Below are 26,153 nucleotides of genomic sequence, written 5' to 3'. Positions count from 1 at the left end.
ACACTGCCGGAGTACAGCCCAGCAGTGATCCTTGCAGGAGCGCTATCCTTAGTTTCAATAGGCTTAAAGATCAATTTTCCGTTTTCACCTCCTCCGATTTTGGACTATTTCTGGCAAGTTTAATCCAGCTGAACTAAGGGATGGTCATCATGTCCTCACTCATATATTTTTTTTCTATTTTCCTTTTTATAGTGCACTCACTCAATTTTTCCAGATCTTCCCAGAATATCAGAAGAATGAATTTTATGCCACCGGAGAAGTGAGTATTTTAAGAAAAAAGCATATAGTAAGTAATGTGTCCAGATCTGAGAGAGTTTGTAAACGTCGTACCAATAGGTGGTGCTGTAACAGAAATGAGAAACTGAGGTGGTCCTCCCATACAATAACATGCAGAACATGTATATCATTGCTGATGGTTCAAATCTGTATCTTGCTGCGGGCCTCTGTGGTAAGAACTGGCGCAGTAGCAAGCAATGTGACCCAATATTCTAGAATTTATTTGTTTCTGCTGTATCAACTTCCCCTTTAAATATGTGCAGATGTATTAGACAAACTGCATGAAAAATCATAAGCACATCTAATAATTGTTCCTTCTAACTATGACAATGTTCATACTGACCTGGTTTATTTATATAAAAAAATAAATAAATTCTGTAGACTTAATTTTGAGCAATCTGTGAATATCCCATGACCCAAATTCAGAATTCAAAGACATCTTAAAAGTACATTCTTTTTTTTTTGGGGGGGGGGGGGGGGGTGAGCCTCTGGCAGATGTGTCTGGCAGTGACTCTTCTTCCCTTAAACACTCACTTGGCTGAGTCACAGTGGATACGGAAAGTATTCAGACCCCTTTTAAATTTTTCACTCTTTCATTGCGGACATTTGGTAAATTCTAAAGTTCATTTTTTTCACATTAATGTAGACTCTGCACACAATCTTGACTGAAAAAAACAAATGTAGAAATTTTTGCAACATATATATTAAAAAAGAAAAACTGAAATATCACGTGGTTATAAGTATTCAGACCCTTTGCTCAGTATTGAGTAGAAGCACCCTTTTGAGCTAGTACGGTCATGAGTCTTCTTGGGAATGATGCAACAAGTTTCACACCTGGATTTGGGGATCCTCTGCCATTCTTCCTTGCAGATCCTCTCCAGTTCAATCAGGTTGGATGTTGAATGTTGGTGTTTAGCCATTTTCAGGTCTCTCCAGAGATTCTCAATTGGGTTTAGGTCAGGGCTCTGGCTGGGCCAGTCAAGAATGGTCAGAGAGTTGTTCTGAAGCCACTCCTTTCTTTTAGCTGTGTGCTTAGGGTCATCGTCTTGTTGGAAGGTGAACCTCTGGCCAATTCTAAGGTCCAGAGCACTCTGGAAGAGGTTTTCATCCAGGATATCTCTGTACTTGGCGCATTCATGTTTCCTTCAATTGCAACCAGTTGTCCTGTCCCTGCAGCTGAAAAACACCCCCATAGCATGATGCTGCCACCACCATGTTTCACTGTTGGGATTGTATTGGGCAGGTGATGAGCAGTGCCTGGTTTTCTCCACACATACCGCTTAGAATTATCACCAAAAAGTTCTATCTTCGTCTCATCAGACCAGAGAATCTTATTTCTCATAGTCTGGGAGTCCTTCATGTGTTTTTGAGCAAACTATGCAGGCTTTCATGTCTTGCGCTGAGGAGAGGCTTCCGTTGGGCCACTCTGCCATAAAGGCCTGACTGGTGAAGGGCTGCAGTGATTGTTGACTCTGTGGAACTTTCTCCAATCTCCCTACTGCATTTCTTCTTTACCTCTCACCAAGGCTCTTCTCCCACGATTGCTCAGTTTGGCTGGACGGCCAGGTCTAGGAAGACTTCTGGTGGTTCCAAACTTCTTCCATTTAAGGATTATGGAGACCACTGTGCTCTTGGGAACCTTCAGTAATGCAGAAATTCTTTTGTAACCTTGGCCAGATGCCTTGCCACAATTCTGTCTGAGCTCCTTGGGCAGTTCCTTTTGAGCTCATGATTCTCATTTGGTCTGACATGCACTGTGAGTTGTGAGGTCTTATATAGACAGGTGTGTGCCTTTCCAAATCAAGTCCTATCAGTTTAATTAAACACAGCTGGACTCCAATGAAGGAGTAGAACCATCTCAAGGAGGATCACAAGGAAATGGACAGCATGTGACTTAAATATGAGTGTCTGAGCAAAGGGTCTGAATACTTATGACCATGTGATATTTCAGTTTCTTTTTTTATTCTGCAAAAATTTCTACATTTGTTTTTTTTCAGTCAAGATGGGGTGCAGAGTGTACATTAACGAGAAAAAATTAACTTTTTAGAATTTTTACCAAATGGCTGCAATGAAACAGTGAAAAATTAAAGGGGTCTGAATACTTTCCGTACCCACTGTATAAGGAAGAATTGTTGGGGAGAGGGGGATGCGCAAAATATAACTGGTTGTACAGTTAGATCTCAAGTACTCAGGCACTTAAGCTGGCTAATCTTGGAGCTTTTATTTGAGGTGTTCATTGTCCTTGACACTTTTTCACTAATAACCCTCCACGACAGCGCACCGGAGGATGTAACCTCACCCTAATAGGGACCGGAAACAGCAAGAGGTTAAATAGCCCTTCCCACATCCTCCCTCCAGTGTTTTTTCCTGTCCATATCAGGGATGAAGGGGTTCATCCTCTGTGTGCTGGGCCAGCGGAAGACCCCGGGAGGAAAATAGAACAAGCTGGGGACTGAGTGGGCTTGCCTCCCCTCCCTGAAGCTCTGCTCCCAGCTCCTCTGAAACTCAGAACCTACTCCTGTAGTCTGCACCTTCGGGCAAGGTCTTCAGGTTTTGCGGACCGCAGGCCTCCTGTAGGGCGCGCATGTTCTCAGCACCAGAAGTGAAGTTGGGCGGTGAATTTGCAGCAGCTACATGGGGAATGGCGGCAGATGACTGCCAGTGAACGCATATAACTTCACCTGGACTACAAGGGGAGGAGCCCCTCCAAATGGAGGGAGGGCGCTGCATCCAGTTGCCCATAAAGGAGCCCTGGATAAGGAAAAATGCCTGAGGTAGGACAAACTATGTCTGCTATGGATGGGTTAGTCTTCACGCTCTGCATCTGCGGAGTCCTGCACTGTTCCAGTCCCTGGGGACTAGGAACCTGCGTCTGGAGACCGATCCCAAACATCCCGTAGATGTCCAATCTGTTCAAAAATATCTTCCTCCCATAAGAAACTGTTATGCAAGGAATGCACTGAGAAAATCATTAGGAAGGAACAGCCTTCCTTAATGGAAGCAATAAAGGGTATAGTGCGCCAGGAGATCAAATCCTCCTTGGCCTCATTTTCCCACCCTACGCCCTCACCCAGCAATGATGTGGCACCCACTTCCCCGGCTGCAAAGAAAAGGAAGATTTAGCCTGAAAGAAGGGGACGAGGAGCCTCTGGATGAGATTTCCGTTCCAGAAGAACCTCCTGAAGAAGGTGACCTGAGGAATCCCAATGGAAGAAATATTATTTCTCTGCAGATAGCATGGAAGAACTCCTTATGGCAGTAAGGAAGACTATGGAGGTCGATTTAAGAAAAGGTTTCCCAAACAGTGCAGGAGGAAATGTTTGGAGGTCTACGCTTTAGGAAAAAATTAGGCTTTCCTATTCACTGAAACATTCCGGATCTGGTGCTAGAGGAATGGGATTCCCCAGAAAAAAGGCTGAATATCCCTGCAGATCTAAGGGATAGATTTCCGGTTGATGATTAAACAGCAGAGTGCTGGTCTTGGATCCCAAAGGTTGACATCCAGATTGCTTGGGTGGCGAAGAAAACCAGCTAAAAGACCCATTGGAATGCGAAATGGAGGGGGCTATTGAGGAAATCATGGGAAACCTCTGCATCTCTATTAAACATGAATGCCGTCTCCACATGTGTTGCCCGATCGATGTCTTGTTGGTTAAGTCAGCTGGAGGAACACCTGGCCTCAGGCACTCCCAGAGAAGATATTCTGGCATCATTATCACTCCTCCAGAAAGCTACAGGATTCCTGGCAGATTCTTCCGGAAAATCTGTAAGGGTGTCGGCAAGAGCATCTGGGCTATCCAATTTTGTAAGACTTGCCCTGTGGTTGAAATCCAGGAGTGGGAACGTCACATCAAAGATGAAGCTATGCTCCATTCCCTTTAAAGGAAAGTATATTTGGCCCAGCCATAGATCTACTCGAAAAAGCTTCGGATAAAAAGAAATCCCTCCCCGGGCCTAGAAGCTTGAAGAGACCCTTTTGACCTTCCCAGGAATAAACTCCTAAATATAGAGGGAAAGGGAAGTCAAGTCGGTGGAGCTACCCGAAAGGAGGATGGGGCAGGAATCTTTCTTTCCCAGAATCTGCATCAAAACAAACCATGATGCCGAGACAGTCGGGGGCCGAATTTCGAGCTTTCTTCCCCAGTAGCAAATAATCTGCTTGGACCCATGGATCTTAAGATCGGTCAAGTCTGGGGTAAAACTAGAGTGCTCCTCCTGTCCCCCACGGAGAGTGAAAACAATACTGCTCTCCCTGATTTCTGGTCTGAATGACCTACTATCTTCAGAGGTGATCTCTCTAGTTCAACAGAGGAGAGATGCAGAGGACACTACTCCAAACTATTCCTGATTTTAAAAAACAAAACAAAAAAAAAACACAAAACGGGGGGGGGGGGGGTTCCTATTGGATCATAATTTAATCTGAAACCTGTGAATCAACGCATACTTTAGAGAAGGTTCAAGATGGAGTCTTTCAAATCAACAGTTCCTTTGATAGGACAAGACTGTCATGGCTGCGATCGATCTCCAAGATGCATATTACCACATCCTGATTCATACAGCTTATCGGAAATTCCAGAGATTCGCAGTGGCCGAAGGGGAATAAATAAATACACTATATTCCAAATGGAAGAACATTGAATTGATGATCTGCCCCACGGATCTTCACAAAAATCATGGCAGAGGTCATGGCATATATCAGAAATCAAGAGATTTGCATAATAACTTGCCTCGACTACCTTCTAATTGCCTCCTCAGTTCCATTACTCCAGGAACACTTACGCTTGACCACCCAGATTCTGTCATCACTGGGCTGGTTGATAAACCACAAAAAATCAGTTATGATTCCCTCCACGACAAAAACATTCCTGGGGGTGCTGTTGGATTCACACAGCCAGACATCTTTTTTGTCTAAACAGAAACAAATCATGTTGAAGTCAAAGGTCAGTGTTTTACGAAGCAAGAAAGTAGTATCGCTAAGAAGTGCCATGTCAGTCCTCGGCTCCATGACATCATGCATTCAGATGGTGGCTTTTGCTCAAGCACACACCAGAACACTTCAGACTCATTTTGGCAAATTGGGACGGATCTCCAGTGTCTCTAAACGGAAGAATTCCTATACCGCCACAAGTAAAGTCCTCTTTATCTTGGTGGCTCAGCACAAGAAATCTCAGCAGAGGAGTTCCTTGGGTCCAAGACCCATTGACTACCATAAAGGTGGACGCCAGCAGGAAAGGATGGGGAGCAGTGGTCTCCCAGGAGTTGTTCCAAGGTGTCTGGCCCAGGGAAAGAAGTCAACAATCATCCAACTTTAGAGAATTGAAGGCTGTAAAAAGTTCTCGAATCAGAATTTCTGATACAAGATTCCCATGTAAAAATTCTCTCCAACATGACTACAGTAGCCCACCTTCGTCACCAAGAGGAAGTACAAGAAACGAGGACTTAATCAATCTCAAAGAACATATTTTCCTGGGCCGAAGAACACCATCTGTCCCTGTTGGCTCTTCACATCAAGGGCTCGATCAACATCTAGGCTGATTTCCTCAGCAGGACAAAGATTCATCCTGGAGAGTGGAGCCTAAATCCGGAAGTCTTCTGGATTCTAACCTAAAGATGGGGCTATCCGAAGGTAGACCTCTTTGCAGGACATCAGAATGCAAAAGTACCTCAATTCTCCCTGGATTCAATCGATCCCTGCCTGGGGGTACACTCATTCTCCCACCGGTGGAAATTCAAGTTGGCATATGCCTTCCCACCTCTACCAATCCTGACGAGGACCCTGCAGAAGATAAGAGCCGAAGGTACCAGAGTGATCCTAGTGGCTCCCCTTTGGCCAAAAAGAAGCTGGTTCAACATCCTGACCAACCTAAGCATAGACAGTCCCCTAATCATTCCCATCCGAGTTCTTCTTCTCCAGGGACCAGTCTTTCATCCGGACCCAGAGAGGCTACACCTAGCTGCCTGGCTACTGAATTCTCAATACTAAAGACAAGGGGCGTTTCAGACAGTCATTGGGACCCTCCAAAAAAGCAGAAAGGCAGTGACAAACTCCATATATCACAAGATCTGGAAGACCTTTGAATCATGGTGTGCATCTATTCATCCAGACCCTCATAAGGTGAACATGGCCCAGATACTGGATTTCTTACAGGAAGGTCTGGACAAGGGTCTTAAACCTAGTACCCTTAAAGTCCATGTAGCAGCACTAAGCTTTTACTTCGACCAGAGCCTGGCTGATAATCAGTGGGTGAAGAGGTTCATGACTGCAGCCTCCCGCATCCACCCTAGAGTGTCGAACTTGGCTCCCCCCCTGGGACCAATAATCATTTATTGCATGTCAACTTTCCATACCTTTTGTAATTAGCTGGTGTCCATGTACGCTCCATGGCCTTGGCACAGTAATCAAGAGCTTAGTGCCTTTTTAAGACTTTATATGCTACGTTATCTCCCAGGATTTTATGTAGTGGTCAGATACATCGTGACACTACATTTTCTGCTGAGCTTATTACAGATGTCAACATGAAGATTTCTCTAGTTCTCAGTTACCCTAGTCTTCCATCCTCTTCATTCTTTGAGTTGCTGTTTCTATCTTGGAGATGATTTGACTCTGCTAGACATGGTTGATACTCATCAAGAGAATGCCAAGAGTGTGCAAAGCAGTCATCAAAGCAAAAGATGGCTACTTTGAAGAACCTAGAATATAAGACATATTTTCAGTTGTTTCACACTTTTTTGTTAAGTATATAATTCCACATGTGGTAATTCATAGTTTTGATGCCTTCAGTGTGAATGTACAATTCTCATAGTCATGAAAATACAGAAAAATCTTTAAAAGAGAAGGTGTGTCCAAACTTTTGGTCTGTAGTGTGTGTGTGTGTGTGTGTGTGTGTGTGTGTGTGCGTGCAATAACACCCTGGCCAGAGGGAGGTAGTCACTGGGTCCTAACGACAGCCTCCTATCTAGGCAGCTGTATGCATTGCCAAACGTGGAGATCTCCTGTAAACCACTGCAGGACGACTATCTGTCACTTCTGACACACCCGTGACAGTTTGTATATTCTCCCCGTGTTTGCGTGAGTTTCCCCCGGGTTCTCCGGTTTCCTCCAACACTGCAAAGATGTACGTGAAACCAGCCTTGTGATATTCACTCTTCAACATGAAGATGTCTCCAGTAAGGGAATTTAAAGGAAAGTTGCTGGGAGAAATGGACAGCGGTTACCATGCAGTCTATGGCTGCGAGGTAGACTGTAGAGGCATTTGATATTCCTGGCATTCTTCTGTCTCTGTAGCCGGAGGGCGTTCTTGGTAGTTTATTGCATTGAGAAGGAAGCTTTTAACTGCACAGCGGGAGGAGATCTTTCTTGTTTTAATCGTTTGCTGCCACTAAACAATAATAACTACTTGGTACTATGGGCAAACCAGTGTTGTTTAAGTTCAATTTCAATGTCCGTTCTCGTTTGTGTGCAATGTTTATGGCCTGACATTAAGTGTGTGAATAAGGCTTTACACATGAATAGAAGTGTAGGAAGGCGATCCGCGCTGGCACCTTATGCTCTATGGCAAACGTCTCTGAAACTAATTCAACTTTATTCCTTCAGTCGTCAACTTCTGGGTTTCTTCCAGGTATTAAAATGGCACTTCTATATTTTTGCTGTCTATTTTTATGTAATGACCACATGGCCATACGGTGGTAACTTTATCTAAAATTTTAGGCAGGAGGACAGACTCCCATCCTCCATACCTTTATGTTCAATATCTGTTAAATCCCTAGGCTGCATGACTTTCTTCCCATCCCTTTCCATATTTATGGTCAGGAGGAGTCTATGAGAGCTGTGGCAATCCCTGTGAGATCTGTAATGCAGCCTTTAGGTTTAAGTTAACGCTGCCAAATCGGGTAACCGACCACCGATGGGTAGATATTCACCAATTGGCGGCTGTTTAAGAGCCTTTTCACACACACGTGCACTGAACGATCTGCAGTAGATCGCTCTGCGCACAGGCTGCCATTGTGCTCAGCAGCGCGAGTCCTGTTTACACTGGGTGATGCACTGCAGAGAACGCTGAAGGCCAAGAATCATCTTACCTGGTGAGCGAGTGTTTTGCTTGTTCCTCAGGTGATTGGCAGCCTGCTTAGAGATGGCAAGATTATTCATGAAAATCTTGCAGTGTAAATGCATCTTTAAAGTAGCTGTACACATTAATACAGATGTAATATATCAGCTTAAGTGTACCTGTTCTCACAGAAAACCTGCTACCATTAGCCCCTAAAAGTTAAAAAATACTTTTGATGTACATGCCAATCAAATATGTTTTGTAACCAAACAAGAATCAGGACAGTTCCTGAACATAAGTGGATGGTTCCTCTTCACTAATATTCAGCCAGCACTATAGGTTCAGGAACTTGCTTTGTCCCTGCTGTTATGTAATTGCTTGCTTGTAGTGAACTGCAAGCCCAGTCCTTCATTTAATCTGACTCTGCTGTTTAGAGGCAAATTACATTTTAAAATAAACTAATGGCTGGCACGAAGGATTCCTTTTTCGGAGGTTAGGAAGGCATAACTTTTAAAGAAGTATATTGAATTGTAGGTTGATATAAAAGGTTATCAAATGAGATAAAGTTTTCTGAAAATACAGAAAGCTGGCAAAATCCTATAAACAGTGGTAAGACGATTGATGGCTGGCTTCTCTCCTGACTCCGCCATACACAGGAAGGATCAGCAGACATCTCTTGCCAGAGCTGATCTTGCCATGAAATAAAGGAACAGCCATTGAAATTCCAACATTCTGTCGACAATGGGGAGGCCCCCACTCACATTAGATGGTCGTCCACTCTTGATAAAATTAGCAGGTTCCATGGATATTTTTTGCACACAGTGATACTAGACGGATATTTATGATAGATCTGTATCTATTTAAGACATATCTATCGTGGAAGACATAGAAAAAAAACAAAAAAACAATTTGCCAAGATGTACATATAGCAATCACAGCAAACGCTCCACTCCAAAAAAGTTGTTTAAAGCAGTAATGATTAATGAGAAAAAAAAAGAACAATATAAGGTAAAAGGTGCCTCACACTGGGATGTAATCTACTAATCTCTGCATAGGACAATACTATATACCGTTATCCAAACCCTACTGGCTATCTTAATGCAATTCTATTAATCAAAGTATATAGCTGATCACAATGCCTAGAAGAAAATTATATAGCCACATATCATAGGTGACATTACTTTCTAGTTAAGGTGCATAGTTGGCAAATGTAGTAACATGTACATTCTTCTGGAGTTTGACGCTAGAAAGGAGTTTAGTACTTTTTTTACAATACTAGTCAGTGGGAAGGATAAAGACGCTTGGGCAAATGTTTAGAGGTTTTTTTTTTTTTCAACTAAAATGCTTAATGTTTTTTTTTGTTAGGCCTCAATACAACATGAATGTCGGAATGTCTTTTTTCATGGACCTAAGACCACCATTTGTGGTGGTGGTCACGCCTTCTTACTTTTTTTTTTTTTTTGTGTGTATTAATGTATGTGTGTATACCACCACGGATGACAAGAGCAAATACAAGTCTATGGATCTGTGAAACATGTACAGCACACGTGGAATCCGCATGCTGGAAGTATTTAACATTGCAAAGTATAGAAGAAGCTTTGTAATTTCTTTATCCAGCCATGAAAAACACAGACACTTTGAGAATGGCAGTAGAATGTAGAGGTAAAAACAGACTTTTTCTGTCTTATAAAAAAACAAACCAAAAAAAAAAGTGGTTGAAGATGCCTTTGTGTATGGGGGGCCTTCTCAGCCACAGCTCCAATGAACTGGAGTGACTTTACCATATGATCGAGTCTAAGTTTGTATTATAGGGGCTTACACCTGGACCTCCTACTATTCTACTGAATCTGTGAAAAACTGCCATATCCTGATCTTGTGAAACCAGTCTATGGGCAGCACGGTGGCTCAGTGGTTAGCTCTGCAATCTTGCAGCGCTGGGGTCCTGGGTTCAAATCCCATCAAGGACAACATCTGCAAGGATCTCCCCGTGTTTGTGCGGGTTTCTTCCAGGTTCTCTGGTTTCCTCCCACACTCTAAAGACATACTGATAGGGAATGTAGATTGTGAGCCCCAATGGGAACAGTGATGATGTCTGTAAAGTGCTGTGGAATTAATTGTGCTATATAAGTGAGTAAAATAAATATGGGGACAGTGTCTTTTTAGATGCCAGCTCACCCTCCAGACTTTTCTTTAAGGCAAGCCTCTTCAGGAAACCAGGGGTTGGTTTCCTGAAGTGGCTTCACCAGCATCTTTTCAGACTTTTTGTAACTTGTGGTTACTCTGCAGGCGACATCTTTTACTCTATACACTAAAGTATGGAGAGCAAGTGGCTTCTGCTCCGAAATGAACATGTCACTTCGACTGCTTCAGGCTTTCTGCACCTTGATGTGGTGAAATTACATAAGATGGAGTGTGTGCATTTTTTTTATGGGGCACTTTTGCAGGCAGAATCCGCGTCAGAGTCAGTGTGCACATACCCTAATAGTCTCTACAAATGTTGGTGTTGTGAACATGTGGGCACCATCCTCAGTTTGTTGTAAGCTGTTTTTGGCCTATATTCTCATGGCTTATTTGTTTTTTCTCCAGTCCTACGCTGGGAAGTATGTTCCTGCTATCGGCTATTATATCCACACTCTCAACCCAACCGCTAAGGTTAAAATCAACTTCAAGGGGATTGCCATTGGAGACGGGCTCTGTGATCCTGAAGTGGTAGGACATTTTAATTCAATTTTCTTTTCTTTGATCTACAAAAGGGGGTTGGAATTCCTTTCTTCCCCTGCACACTGTTTTCATAAAGTATGCACGTCCCCTTAAGACTTCTGATCTGAAACATTTGTTAACGATGCATTACTAAGTTGCTGTATCACTTTTAGGTCGAGAAGGATTTAATGTTTCTTATTGCTTTAGCTGATTAGGATTAAACACAAACCACACGGCGAGGGCAATCGATTATTCTAATGACTGTGTTTTCCAGATGTTGGCCGGCTACGCTGACTTCATGTTCCAAACTGGCATCGTGGACGAAAACCAGAAGGCCTTTGTCCAGCAGAAGTGCGACCTGGCGATTCAATATATCCAGCAGCAGAAGTGGATTGATGCTTTTGACGTATGTATCGACAATGTACTAAAAAATCTTTTAAAATCACATTGCCGTTTGATTCAATTTTATCAATCTTGTCAGCAATTTCAAGGTAAATGTAGAGATTAACTTTCTCCATGGAGATTGAGTTGAGGTTAGATTTTTTTTTTTTTGTTTGTTTTTTATGCATTTAAATTGCTCTACTTCTAATGTCTCACATTAACTCGGGACAATTTAGTTGGAAGTAAATTGACTTCAGTGGTTACAAAAAGTCGGATAAAACAACCTGAGCTTGTAAATGCCTTACAGATGTTACCTTACTTGGATTTGACCCAAGCTCTGTCCAGGACATTGAATTTGCCCGGTCGATAATGCATGCTGCGCCTTACCAGCTACCTTCAGTAGGAAAGCAGCAGCGCACTTTAATGTATTGGGGCCTTAATTCTACACGTGGTTGGCGGTATAGAATTGGTCATCCAATATTAGAGGGATTAGACAAAAATTTTAAAGGTGTTGTCCACTACTTTTTTTTATATTGATGGCCTATCCTTAGGATAGGTCATCAGTATCAGATCTGTGGGGGGTGACACCCAGCACCCCCCACTAATTGGCTGTTCCTGGTGTTGGCAGCCATATGTAATCTGTTTCAGAGCTGCACAGCTTCATCAACTGTATAGTGGTCGTGTACTGTATATACAGTACCCAATGTCATCTGCCTCTAGCTCCCTCCCCCTGCATAGATGACATTTGGGACTGAGAAGATTCCAGCTCAGTAATTTTAAAAATTTGTCTTCACTGAATACAGATTTTACCAGAAATCAAGAATTTTGTAAATACAGATGAGTCCTTGAAGAGAAAAGCAGATTTCTGTGTTAATGTTACAAAGCTTCTTCTTTTCGTGTGTACTATTGATTTATGGAATAAAAAAATAAAACTATGGTTACACTTTAAGGACAATGCCCCTATACATTTTTCTGCTTTGCTTCTTAATGTTCTGGCACCAGCTCTGTTGCATTAGTGCTCACTTCCTCTTCAGAGTCCTCTCCTTCCTTAGGACTACACTTCCCATCATTCCTTGTGCTGGGCTGCAAGCCAGCAGTGAGCACAGCCCTTTGACTCTGGAAGAGAAGTGGGAAGGCTTTAGGTAGTTACTCAGGGCCTGAACTGACTCCTGGTGTAAAGTGCTAATCTAAGGCAGTTCGGTCACATGAAATGGACTTGTACAGTGGTGACCGACCCCCTTTGACCTCAGGGCTGCATCTGCCATGTTGGGAAATAAGTAGCTCTCTTGAGGCGGCTTTCTGCAGTTTGCCTGAAGGGTGGCAAGCCTGCACCCATCTTCCCTAACCAGAGGTCATAATGCCTGTAAAAGCTTCAGATGCCTGTGCAGGCTGTTTTTACGCTTTATAAATGTCATGCGTATTGCTACACATGAGACTTCTCCTGCACTCAGGCGGCAGATGCCCTGTAAAAATGCATCTACAGGAGGAAAGACTCAGCTGTTCACTAACCCAGGAACTCCTTCAGTCTCCAGTGTGAAATAAGATGGTTATGCAGGTTGTCAGCAGAGAAGACTGTCAACTGTTTGTTCAGTACATTGGAATAGTACAGGTTTTCCTGCAGTCCCATGTAAAGCCAAAGTTGAAAACTCCATGATGCCACAATGTAAAACTGGCTTTACAAAAACTTTAAGGAAACCTACTGCTGACTGAGCTCTGCTACATGGACAACCACATGCCATATTTATGCAGGACCACAAATGATGTAAAAGTCTTAGTGTTTGAATATAGTTTGCAACACAAACTCAACTCTGCAAACATCCCACACGAAGATGGATTATCCACCTGCCAAATGTTTCTTGACGCGAATGGGATCCCTTCCGAAACTGTACTAAGACTCACCAGATTTATCCTCACACAACTTCTTCTTTCGGCGAGCAGCTATATCTGCAGTGCACTGGAACTGCTATGGGCACCAAAATGATACCCCAGTATGCCAACCTCTTCATGGTGAAACTGGAAAATGACTTTTAGCATCATGCTCCATCAAACCCCTGGCCTATTTTTATTACATTGACATCTTAGTAATCTGGACTGAATCTGAACAAGAACTTCTAAAATTCCAAGACAAATTCAATAGATTTCACCCCACCATAAACTTAAACATTGGAGCACTCAAAAACGGAAATCAACTTTCTGGATACCGCCATAAATATTCAAAATGGTTCAATCCAGACATCAGTGTATCCGAAACCAATTGACCGACCCACATACCTCAGATGGGACAGTTTTCACCCGAAACGCATCAAAAAGTCCATCGTTTACAGCCAGGCCCTTGGATACAATTGCATCTGTTCTAGTCCAACGGACAGGGATGAAAACTTAACCCATCTTAAAGACATTTTTAAACAAAGGCTTCCACCCCACCTCCATTGATGGCCAGATCATTAGCGCCACAAGGATCCCTAGAAGTCAACTACTTTAGTATGTGGAAAAAGAGGAAAACAATAGTGTACCTCTGCTGACCTACAACCCAAAACTTGAGGTACTGAGAAACTGCTAAAAAACTTCACCACATCCTACACAAGGATGACTGGCTAAAAACAATATTCAAAGACCTTCCCTTGCTGTGCTACATGCAACCTCCAAATTTAAGAAACATCATGATCCAAAGTTCAATGACCTCAGATACACCAAGAGGAACTTTTCCTTGCAATGTGAAGAGCTGCAAAACCTGCACCCATGTAGAGACCAAAGACAGGCTACATATTCCCAACACACAGCAGGATTATAAGATTCCTGAGACATTCACATGTTCCTCTTCCAATGTGGTGTACTTAATTCTGTGCACTATATGCCCTACTGGGGGTCTCTGTGGGAGAAACTGAGAGCAAGGATGAGGTCTCATCGCCACACGATTACAGATTAAAAAAAAACATGTACCTGTGGCCAAACATTTCTGTGGTCCAGGACACAACATCAACAATATAAAAGTTATCATATTAAAAGGCAACTTTTAAATTACAAAAGCAGACTAGTTTGGGAATGCAAACTGATTAGGGTCTTTGACACCCTCCACACAGGAATAAATCTGTCAAGAGGATTTGACTCCCTACAAAATCTGAGGAATCTGCTCCAGAGATGGTGAGGGCACCAGGCCTCTGATCTTACATGGATATTAGGATGATAAAACTTTAACACCACTAATTTAATCAAATTAAGGATTCCCTCTCTGAGCTCAGTTTGTTTTTTTTGTTTTTTTTTTTATTTAAATGTCAATTTATTATGCCATGTTTTTTTTTTCTCCTTTCTTTGTGTGCATAGATTTGTGTTTCTTCATACAGCTTGCCATTTCACGCCTGAGGAAGAGACCCAAGTTGTCTCGAAAGCTTGCCTTGTAACATCATTTTTTATACCTTTTCAATGGCTAAAAATATATAACTACAAGATTATTTTTTTTCCAACTGGCTAACGAGGTACCAATCCCCTTTCTTTTCTTTCTTTCCCCCTTTCTTTCCCCCTTTCTTTCCCCCTTTCTTTCCCCCTTTCTTTCCCCCTTTCTTTCCCCCTTTCTTTCCCCCTTTCTTTCCCCCTTTCTTTCCCCCTTTCTTTCCCCCTTTCTTTCCCCCTTTCTTTCCCCCTTTCTTTCCCCCTTTCTTTCCCCCTTTCTTTCCCCCTTTCTTTCCCCCTTTCTTTCCCCCTTTCTTTCCCCCTTTCTTTCCCCGCTCAGGCAGGAAAGATGTCAGACAGCGATCTAATTTATATGGTCCGTTTTCTATCATCAAACATTGCCAGACAATTAACAATTGGAGCCCATTGTGCACTTCGATCTAAAAGGCAGTGCTGGTGTAGGATGGGACTAATTCATTTAGGGGCCTTTTGCTCTTCATGAATTTGATGCATCTTGTGACTGCTGTGCACCTCCGCCAGAGATGGTACTACAGACGGGCAGTCATATATTTCTGACTTTGTTAGTGGTTTAAATTCTGATTTATTTGCTGGGTGTTTCACCATGTGCCTTTGCATTCCAGTTCTGTCCACTTTAGTAGAGCTGGTTGGCACAGGGGTAAGAATAAATGCCAAAAGTATGCAAATTTGAGCCCCTTCAAGTTCTTTAAAAAATTAAGACTTTAAAAGGTGTTTTATTCCAGAATTCTGTTTAACACCATGGGACTTATTTTTTTTATTTTTATTTTTTTAAACAAGGTGTTTTAGAGGAACAATGCAGAATGAAGTGCAGGAAAGTTGTATATTGAAGGCTGTGAAAGCATACTCTGCAAATCACACCCACATAATCCTCCTTGACTAAAGATACTCCTCAACAAAAAAAAAAGTTTGATGGTAAAAAATACATGTGACTAGTGTTGGTGCTATAGTTTCATGGTTTTAGCTAACATTAGATACTACAATGTATCTAATACAGTGCCAACCACAAGATTCGCATCCACCCAATATACAGTGCCAGCCTCAAGTCTGTCACTAGATTAGGCTAAATGTCTTGTGTTTTGTATTGTATAAAGGTAACATATTCCACAGCTTTGTAATAGGGATACATAAGAGTACAATGAGGAGAATGGTGTAATATCCCTGCTGACTTGCCGATTATCTGATAAATACTGGAATCTGTCTTGCACAGACACCATGGTGCGGAGGCTTGTTTGTATGAGTACAATTAAGTGTATGGATGACTTTGGTGTCGTCATGGATTTGTTAGGAATCTAGGGCCAAGGTGATGTCATGAGGGCATACATGTGTTGTCTCGGGCTGCTTGTTATTAGTCTTTTGTATACCCTTTCATTCTCCACTTCTCAGTGTTCCGGTTTGAGTTCTGCCCCTCCATGGCCCTAAATCACATGCCATGTATGCCTCTCCGTATAACATGCGTATAATATCTATATACACAAGCATGACCTCACATTCTGCCATTTCTGTCTCTGCCCCATAACTTGTTAGGCATAACATTTTATTTTTTGTCAATTATTACTAGATTTGTTCTTGGTTTATATTGGCACTTTTGGCTCAACATATCATTGGCCTTAATGGCAGACCTGGCAGCCTTCCTTGGGCCTTGAAGTAGCAAAGTGGTGTAATGGGATGACAGTGGGAGCTCCCCCACTCCTTTTGTCTTGCGTGTTATGGCACCTATTGACTGCAGCATCTAAATAGTTAAACTGTCAGGATCATAGGAGTCTATTATAGCGCGCTTCTTCTGTGTTTGGAATGGGCTCAACTCTAGAGCTGACTGCTTTATATGTCTACTGCACACATGATTCATGTTGAGGGACTTAAAGGACCTGTCCGCAGGTCAAGTGTCCAGTTCTTTTTATTCTACTAAATGTTGTGTCCCCACATCCCATCTTAAATTTTCCATATAGTTCCAGGAATTTTTTTTTTTTTTTTTTTTTTTTTTTTTATCAGTGTTCTTTATGGACTTTACCAAAGGTACATTGCTCACAGGGTAATTATGCAGAGCAGAGCATCCCCCTAAAGACTCCCCCAGAGAATCCTTTTAATCACATCCCCTCAGTAAAGGGCACAAAATTAAAAAAACAAAACAAAAAAAACAAACTCTGGAGCAGTAGTAATAGAATGAGTGCAAAACTTGTTCATTTTTAACCTGACAGGTACTCTTTAAACCCCCATGTGCTCAGCAGGTAGCCCTCTGTAGGTACAGTCAAAGGAAGGGCTGAGACACTTGTCAGTCATTGGACTCGATTGATCGGGTTTTTTTTTTTTTCTTGTAGGTATTTGATTCATTACTGAATGGCGACCGGACTTTATATCCTTCCTTCTATCAAAATGTTACAGGCTGCCGAAATTACTTCAACTTTCTGCAATGTCAGGTAAGTGTCAATGGTCTAGAAGGGGCCTGTAATGAACTTAAAGGGACTGACTGCCTGCTCGGTGCTCCATGGTGGGGCCAGTCATTTATATACAGCTTCCAACCTGCTTGGTTTCTATCTATCGCCTCCCTTCTCAGATTCTATGAAGCTGTCAATCAAATATTTGAGGGTGGAGATTGAGGGGAAACCGCAATCAGTTGGGAAGGTGCATTTAAATGATTGGCCCCTCCATGAAGCACTGAGCGACAGGACTTGGCTTGAACAGTCGTTCTGTGCCGACAGTCCATTTAACACTCTTAATGCCCAGTGCATGAGTCCCATTCCAGCAGCATAGATAACTGCTCCCTGTAAAAGGATTACTCGTTCTCAGACTGCACACCTCTCCTGTACTTCAACATGACTTTTGGAGGAGCTTGTGACCAGACCTATCAATGGTTCTCATCCATAAAAAAAAAAAAAATTGTGGGGGATTTGACACCTGTGACCTCCCACTGATCACTTGTTTTCAGCGCCGGTAATGGTTGGTTGATCTGCGCTGTTCAGCTCCACAGTCTAGTGGCTGCTGCAAAGTATAGCACATCCCCCTCCTTTTCTTCTGGCAGTGGCTACTAAACATTTGAAGCTGTGTTGTTCGGTGAGCATCTACTTGCATCTAGCCAGTGCTGAGAACAGCTGATTTGGTGGGGATGCCAGGTCCCACCGATCTGCTACTTATTACTCATTTTAAAGAGACTGTCAGCACAGAATGACTTCAAACAAAGTACAGGTGCTCGGTGCATCATGGCGGAGCCAATCATTTTATATACACCTTCCCACCTGCTTGGTTTCCATCTGTCTTCAAACTTCTCTGAAGCCAGAGCTGTCAGTCAAATAAGGGGGGTGGAGATTGAGGTCAAAACAAGCAGGTGGGAAAGTGTATTTAAATTGCTCTGCTGTGAAGCACTGAGTGGCAGGACTTGGTATGAACAGTCATTCTGTTTTGAAAGTCCCTTTTAAGGCTAGGCAATCAATATCACTGTAGTGGAACAACCTTTAACCTCTTCCTGACACATGGCCAACTATTAGTGATGTCAGGTCCCTGTTTTTGATGCAAGCTGAGGAGCTGTTCTTCCATCATTGGCAGACATTGACTATGTTGTACATCAGTTATCTGCCTCGAACAGTGATTAGCAACAGGCAGAGCTACAAGCACTTAAATCCTGCTGTCAGTCTCTAACAGCAGCCTTTTATAGTGCGAAGCCTGGGGATGCGCAGTTACACACACCCATCGAGCTAGTCATCCCTTCACAACTTTATTCTGGGGTGCCAATGCATTGCTGTGGCAGCTGGGGGTCTGCTGAAGACTACTGTCCCTGCCATGACTCTGCTTCTTTGAAGGCCAACCTGTGCCTGGTGTTCCTAGATTATGATTCAATATACACATGTGTGCGTGTGGTATAAGCAATTGTGTGATTGCAGGTTCTTGTTCCTTAAGGAGACAGCTGAAAAACAAAAAAAAATAATATATATATATATATACCGTATATTCCGGCGTATAAGACGACCTGATAAGACGACCCCCCTACTTTCCTGTTAAAATATAGAGTTTAGGATATATTCACCGTATAAGACTACCCCTTTTCCAACGCATACCAAACACCGGTAAAAATTAAAAAAAAACAGATTTGAATTTAACATGGTCCTTTTTTAATTTAAATTCTTATGACATGCAGGTATATAGCAGGAAAACTGTCACTCATAAACATATTAAAATAGGGGGGACCCCACGTCATTTTTTGGGGGGGTCCCCCATTCTAATAGCTAGTAAAGGCTAGGTATTCAGCTGGGGGCTGATATTAGTAGCCTGGGAAGCTCCGTGGGTATTACCCCCTTCCCAGACTTCAAACATCTGCCCCAGCCGTCTGCTTAACCTCCGCTAGAGACTATAATGATGGTGGATCCCACGCCAATTTTCTTTTTAAAAAATCCTTTATTTTAACACTAAATGACAATTGAGGGGTTAATAAAGATGCAGTCCCTAAATTATTATTAATTTTGTAATTAATTTTTCCCAAAAATGTTGACGTGGGCTTCGCCATATTTTTGTGTCCAGCCAGGTACAGCAGGCAGGAACGGGCTGCCCCCAACCACCAGCTGCCTATTTGTACCTGGCCGGACACAACAATATAGGGAAGCCCTTTTTTTTTTAATTATTTCATGAAATAATTAAAAAAAAAAGACGTGGGGCTTCGCCCTATTTTTGTGTCCAGCCAGGTACAACTAGGCAGCTGGGGGCTGGAATCTGCAGCGCAGGGAGACCCAAGCTTTCTGGGCCCCCCCCACTGCAAATTGCAGTCCGCAGCCACCCCGGAAAATGGCGCGTTCATAGAAGCGCCATCTTCTGGCGCTGTACCCAACTCATCCAGGGCCCTGGTGCGGTGGCTCACTGGGTAATAAAGGGGTTAGGGCCAGCTTGGCATTATCAGCTGGCCCTAAGCCCGAAATTCATGGGGTCACGCCAATATTAGACATGACCACCATGAATTTCTAGTAAAGTAATTAAAAAAAACACAACACCCAGAATAAAGTCCTTTAATTGAAATAAAGACACAATTTTTTAATGTTCTAAATTAAACCATACTTACCATCACGCCCATTCCAGCTGAAGCCAACGATCTCCTGCAATAAAAGTAAAATAATAAAGCAACCTCATCCTTACCCTTCCATGGTTCCCAGGACCGGTCCAGCTCTGCTACATTCACATGACAGGCTGCACCGCAGCAGAACGCTGCCGTTCAGCTTGCCATGCGGCAGACACTGAGAAGCGCAGGCATGCTTGTGCTCCTCAGTGTCTGACTGTGACGGCATCCAGATGAGCCGAGATCATGTCCAATGAACTCGGCTCACCTCATGCACGTCACTGACAGCGTGGGAAAATTCTCCTGCTCCCCGCATGCGCAGTAGAAGTTTCCCACGCTGTCAGTGACGGACGTCCAGGAGGTGAGCTGAGTTCATTGTCGGCTCATCTGGATGCCGTCACAGCGAGACACTGAGGAGCGCAAGCATGCCTGCGCTTCTCAGTGTCTGCGGGATGACAGGCTGGATGGCAGCATTCTGCTGCGGTCCAGCCTGTCATCTCGATGTAGCAGAGCTGAAGCTGTCCTGGGAACCATGGAAAGGTAAGGATGAGGTTGCTTTATTATTTTTCTTTTATTGCAGGAGATCGTTGGCTTCAGCTGGAATGGGCGTGATGGTAAGTATGGTTTAATTTAGAACAATAAAGAATTGTGTCTTTATTTCAATTAAAGGACTTTATTCTGGGTGTTTGTGTTTTTTTTAACTTTGACTATGGGGTTAGTAATGGGGGTGTCTTATAGACGCCTCTCCATTACTAACCTGGGCTTGATGTCAGCTGGCATTATAAGCTGACATCAACCCCAACCCTATTACCCCCTGCCACCGCACCAGGGCAGCGTGGAAGAGCGAGGCTAAGTGCCAGAATTGGCGCATCCTATGGATGCGCCATTTCTGGGGCGGCTGACGGCTGGTGTTTCTAGCCTGGGAGGGGGCCAATATTCATGGCTCCCTTCCTGGGCTATTAATATCAGCCCCCAGCTGTCTGCCTAGCCTTTGCTAGCTATTAAATTAGGGGGGACCCCACGTCATTTTTTTGGGATCCCCCATTTTAATAGCTAGTAAAGGCTAGGTATTCAGCTGGGGGCTGATATTAGTAGCCTGGGAAGCTCCGTGGGTATTACCCCCTTCCCAGGCTTCAAACATCTGCCCCAGCTGTCTGCTTAACCTCCGCTAGAGACTAAAATTAAGGGGAACCCCACGCCAATTTTTTTTTTAATAAATCCGTTATTTTAACACTAGATGACAAGTACAGTAACCAGCACTGTCCCTGTACTTCATATATATGTGACTGACCTGTTTCTATCTATCTAATCTATGTGTGAAGCTCTATTCTGTCTGTTATAAATTGTCGGGTACCGATGCTGAATTGCCGGCCGGCTTTTTTAAAGAGACGGTGCATGAAAACACTATTATTTGTTTTAATAAATCCTTTACACTAAATGACAAGTACAGTAAGCAACACTGTCACTGTACTTCTTATATATGTGACTGACATGTTTCTATCTATCTAATCTATGTGTGAAGCTCTATTCTTTCTATTCTAAATTGTCGGGTGCCGGCTTATGCCGCTGCTGAATTGCCGGCTTTTCATATATTGTCACAGAAGCGATGCGAACTTCCCTGCTCCGGACACAGCGCACCGCTTCTGTGACAAGTGAAAGCTGTCGGCACAGAAGCCCTGCGCTGTGTCCGGAGCTGGGAATACGCAGCGATGTGTCAGTTTCAGCAAAGAAGCGCTGACTGTCTGGACCTACCGCCGCCGTATTTTAACTCCCTCCACCTTATATTAACTCCGACATGGCAGGGATACGGCCACGGCAGCTTATTAACACCCCCAGAGTATCCCCGCATGTCAATTTCTGAAAGTTCAAAAGCATTACCGGCGTATAAGACGACCCCAGACTAGACAGAAGATTTTTCAGTCTTCAAAAGTCGTCTTATACGCCGGAATATACGGTATATATATATATATATATATATATATATATATATATATATATATATATATATATATATATATATATATATATATATATATATATATATATATATATATATATATATATATATATATATATATAATTATTTTTTTAAAAAACCTTTTCACTTATCTTGGACTCCTTTTCAAATCGTATTTTAGGAGCCAACGGATCAAGAGTATTTTGGGACATTTTTGGCACTCTCAGAAGTGAGGCGGTCAATCCACGTCGGTAACCTGACCTTTAATGATGGATCTGAAGTTGAAAAACATTTGCTTTCTGATGTGATGAAGACCATAAAGCCATGGTTGGTGGTGCTAATGGATAATTATAGGGTAAGTGTCCTGCTGCTTCAAATCTCATTACTCAGTAACCATCAGGAGAAGGCCTCTGTTGCTTCAAGGTTCGTAGGTTTAACAAGCTTTAAAAATAAGATGAAAGCAAAACCTTCCCCTTCTCCCCATGAACCACAACAGGAAAAGGGTTCTGCAATATTGGAAGTTCACAGAATGATTTATTGCATTATAGCATGCCACTCCAAAATGAGTTGGTAAATGCTCCTGGGATGAAGTACTGAAGTGTGGACATCAGGGTATCTCATTAAATGGCCTTTGAACTAAATGTCAGAGTTGTCCTTACACTGCTGGAGACTGTTGGTTTTGCGGTACTTGATTTGTGTGCACTTGTTCCAGTATGTTCCACACCAAAACAACTTTATTCTTGGGAAAGGCGGAGTAGTCCATAAATATTAGATCAGTGGGAGTGTAAATCTCAGCACCCCTGCCGAAAAGCTGCTTGAAAAAGCCGCAGTGCTGCATTGAGCCATGTGAGTTCTGTAGTGTATATAATGGATTTGGATTGCTATCTCTAAATGGCAAACACGCATATTAATATGTATCCACGTGAGGAGATGGCCTGAGTGTGGACTGCTATGTACAAAAACTCTTATGTTTTGAAATATGGTGGACACCTGGACAGCAAGTTGATGGAGCTCACTAGTCAGAGAAGAGAGTCCTGCTCTGCATCTAATAACTAATCCATCCCCAGCTGATTTCCATTGTTCTGCTTTTATAATGGACAAAACTGAAAAAAGGTGTAGCAGTAATGTGAACATGACCTTCAAACAGTTGTCCATTATTTTTTAAAATTGTTAATGTGGCCGGATGAGTGATAAAAAAAATTAAATGTGTGCGCCTAAGGGGATGGTCTAAAACGTTGCATTTGTGTGTTCCCCATACGCTGTCCCTCTTTATGATCTTCAAAAGTTGGGAGATTTGATGGTATGACTTTTCGCTATTACTCTGTCCTTTTCACTTTGATAGCTTTCTAGAGTGCCTGCACACTTGCATCTTAATGTACATATTGGACCTCTAGTCTTATTGTTCACTGGTGACTAAACTACAAAGTGCTGTCCTTTTTGACCTCGGCGATGATGGTCCTCTACATGTGGCCAGTTTTTCGCTACCCTATTGGCAGCGTTAAATGTGTCACTTACCTCCGTGCTTCAAAATCAGATTGTTGAATAGTCTGTTTAGACGGGCAGACTGCATTTAATTTTCTCACAGAACGATCTGTAATTCTTTACACAAACTGCCATTGTTTTTAGCATCACATGTCATTTTTACACTGAGCAATGTGCTGCTAAGACCGATCTTTTCAGCAACCCAAAAGATCATCCACACAACAAATGAGCAGCCTGTTTGTGTCAACTCTAATTGCTTATGAATGCTTGTTCCTCTAATGCAGGGTTCCCCAACTCCAGTCCTCAAGGCCCACCAACAGGTCATGTTTTCTGGATTTCCTTAGTATTGCACAGGTGATGGAATTATTGCCTGTGCAGGTGATGCAATTATCACCTGTGTAATACTAAGGAAATCCTGAAAACATGACCTGTTGGTGGGCCTTGAGGACTGGAGTTGGGGAACCCTGCTCTAATGTACAAAGTCCAGGACCCACATAAGTGCAAGTGATTAGGTCCTTCTATTCTATGGTTACAGGGAACCAGACACACCATTTATGCTGCCCAAGTCACAGGAAGGATGAATCTGCGCGATTACATCCAAATATGTTCTTCATAATTTTAAGGACTGTAGTGAGGGAAGAGACTGGCCAGCTTGCCAAGGGTGGCACCAGACTAAAGGCCTAGTTGGGTCTTTCACTATGCCAGTCTGTGCTGCCCCAACTATCTGGACACAAATGCTTTTCTGTATGCTGCTGTTCTGATATAGAAACTATATCAGAAGAGAAGTGGTCAACCGCTCAAGACTTGGGTTGGCCATGTACTATTGCGTGTATAGATATAGTGTATATAATGCTCCCTATTTGTTTGGCACATTACTATGGACTTAAACTAACGGGCAGGTGGTTGCTACCTACCTGACTCTGCCCATTGCCGATCTATGCTGACACTGCAGTCAGACTACTCCTGCCGGCAAGTCAGTGGCTTTCATTGACGTCATATCAACAGAACAACGGCTGATCATCAACTTTGCTCTGAAGGAGCGTAACTGCTGCCTCATGCTGACTGACAGCCGGCTCCCCATTACCTAACTGCAGTCTGTCAATCGGCATGATGTCGGCAGTCACGCCCCATCAACAGAGCAGCCCAGAAGATTAACAGCTGCTCTAATGTTGGGCAGATGAATCGCTGGCAGGAGTAGTCAGTAACCGCTCTGTGCCAGCGCCCAGTAGAAGAGGTAGGTAGATAACTGCCTATGTTAGTATTTGGGCCCATAGTTAGTCTACCCAGGACTTTTTTTTTTTTTTTTTAACTCTTAAATGCAGCTCGTATATGCAACCTAAGTTGCCAAATATGGCCATATGTGCTATGGACTTGCTGGTCTTTATGCTGCACTAAAGTGGTGTGATCCCCATACAATATTTTACATTGGAAAATTCTTCTATGGACAGAATTGTCAGATGGCTAAGTAGTAAATGATACATAAATATACAGTAGAAATTGCCCCTAAAACACCTTCTGATGCATGTCCCCATGTTGATGAGATTAGCTCAGGACATTCAGGCTAGACTGTGATAATGTGCCTCAGGACAGGAGCAGCATGTTTAGAGATTACCTAGGCAGGAAATGATGGCTATAAAGCCGTAGAAACTGTCATTTTCTCATCTGCAGCTCGTTAAATCCCATCTAATTGCATCCTTGTTTGCTGCTTAGTGGTTTGAAGTTTTTTGGCAGTTTATAGAAAATTTTAGGTCCTGAAATCTAAAAACGTTAAGAACTGTAAATTTTTACTTAAAAAATAAAAAAATCTGGATCAAAGCAAAGTCATGTTTTTTTCTCTTCTGCTGTTTTTTTTTTTTTTTTTTGCTTTTAATCCAGTTTTTTGAATAAAAAAAAATAAAAAAATAAAAAAATTAATGCTTGATTAAAATTATTTTTTTTACTGCTGTCATGATTGCCTGACGGATAACAATCGGGAGCAGGCATTCCTGAAAACACTTGTTACTGATTATTATCCGAAATGGGCTTTTTAATTTGATGTGAACTGATCCCAATGCGAAATGTGCACATAATGCCTGACACAACTTATGGCACCGTCCTGTCGCGTTCTGTTTGATCACCATAATGAGTACCCTTTTAAGTTAAATGTATCCATGTAGCAATTGATTTGCTGCCACCTGTCAGCGGAGGCGTCAGTTTACCTTTGTGTGAACTGTTGCCTCTGGGCAATCTTAAAAGAAAATGGGCCTCAGTTCACCACACTTCATTCACAAAAGTGAAAAATGAAGGTACCATTTCTTACCTTGTTTGAAAGAAATGACAAAAACAGGTTTGAGGCTTAGTATGGGATGAGCCACAGCAATTGCTCTAGACTGCTACTTACAAAGCCAGACTCCAGTTATACCAACATACAGTAAATTAATTCCTTTTTGCAATCTCCTTGTCCCCACTCCCCAAATTTCTTTATTTTTTTTAAATGGCAATGGTTTAAAAAAAGTAGCGCTTTATTCAAAGTTAATCTGTAACCAAAATGTGGTTCTTAGACTGAATTTGCTGAGAAAAAGAGCTGATCTGCAGTTCTCGGCAGAGGACGCTGCAGTGTAGAGACGTGCTGTTAGCTCAGTTTACATCTAGCCAGAGATCAGAACAGCTAATTGTTGGGGGTGCCCGGTGCTCCCCCACCCAACAATCTGGTATTGAGAAGCCCTTTAAATGAGTAGGAAGTTTCACTGCAGCGTCGTACGATGTCAGGAGCTGCACCTCATGCCCTTTTGTAATATTGCATTCCTACCAATTTTAGCTGGGTACATAAGGTGTTTACAATGTTCAGTATGGAAAATATGTAACTTTTGGA

The 26,153-nt window shown here is 42.6% G+C and overlaps 1 protein-coding gene across 7 annotated transcripts in view; it reads left to right on the top strand.

Annotated features, from left to right (window-relative positions):
• CPVL (carboxypeptidase vitellogenic like) overlaps positions 1–26,153 on the top strand; it is a 99,395-nt gene that overhangs the window by 53,100 nt on the left and 20,142 nt on the right. For all 7 annotated transcript variants that reach the window (XM_073676570.1, XM_073676567.1, XM_073676569.1 and 4 more), the window contains exons 7-11: positions 193–259; positions 10,911–11,033; positions 11,299–11,430; positions 17,147–17,245; positions 22,002–22,175. In XM_073676570.1, the coding sequence (XP_073532671.1) occupies positions 193–259; positions 10,911–11,033; positions 11,299–11,430; positions 17,147–17,245; positions 22,002–22,175 (595 nt within the window). The remainder of the gene's footprint in view (positions 1–192; positions 260–10,910; positions 11,034–11,298; positions 11,431–17,146; positions 17,246–22,001; positions 22,176–26,153) is intronic.

This window comes from Phyllobates terribilis, unplaced genomic scaffold (genome assembly GCF_046119375.1).
Source record: "Phyllobates terribilis strain yellow unplaced genomic scaffold, ASM4611937v1 Scaffold_4__5_contigs__length_816908805, whole genome shotgun sequence".
NCBI lineage: Eukaryota > Metazoa > Chordata > Amphibia > Anura > Dendrobatidae > Phyllobates > Phyllobates terribilis.
This window is presented reverse-complemented; position numbering and strand designations above follow the sequence as displayed.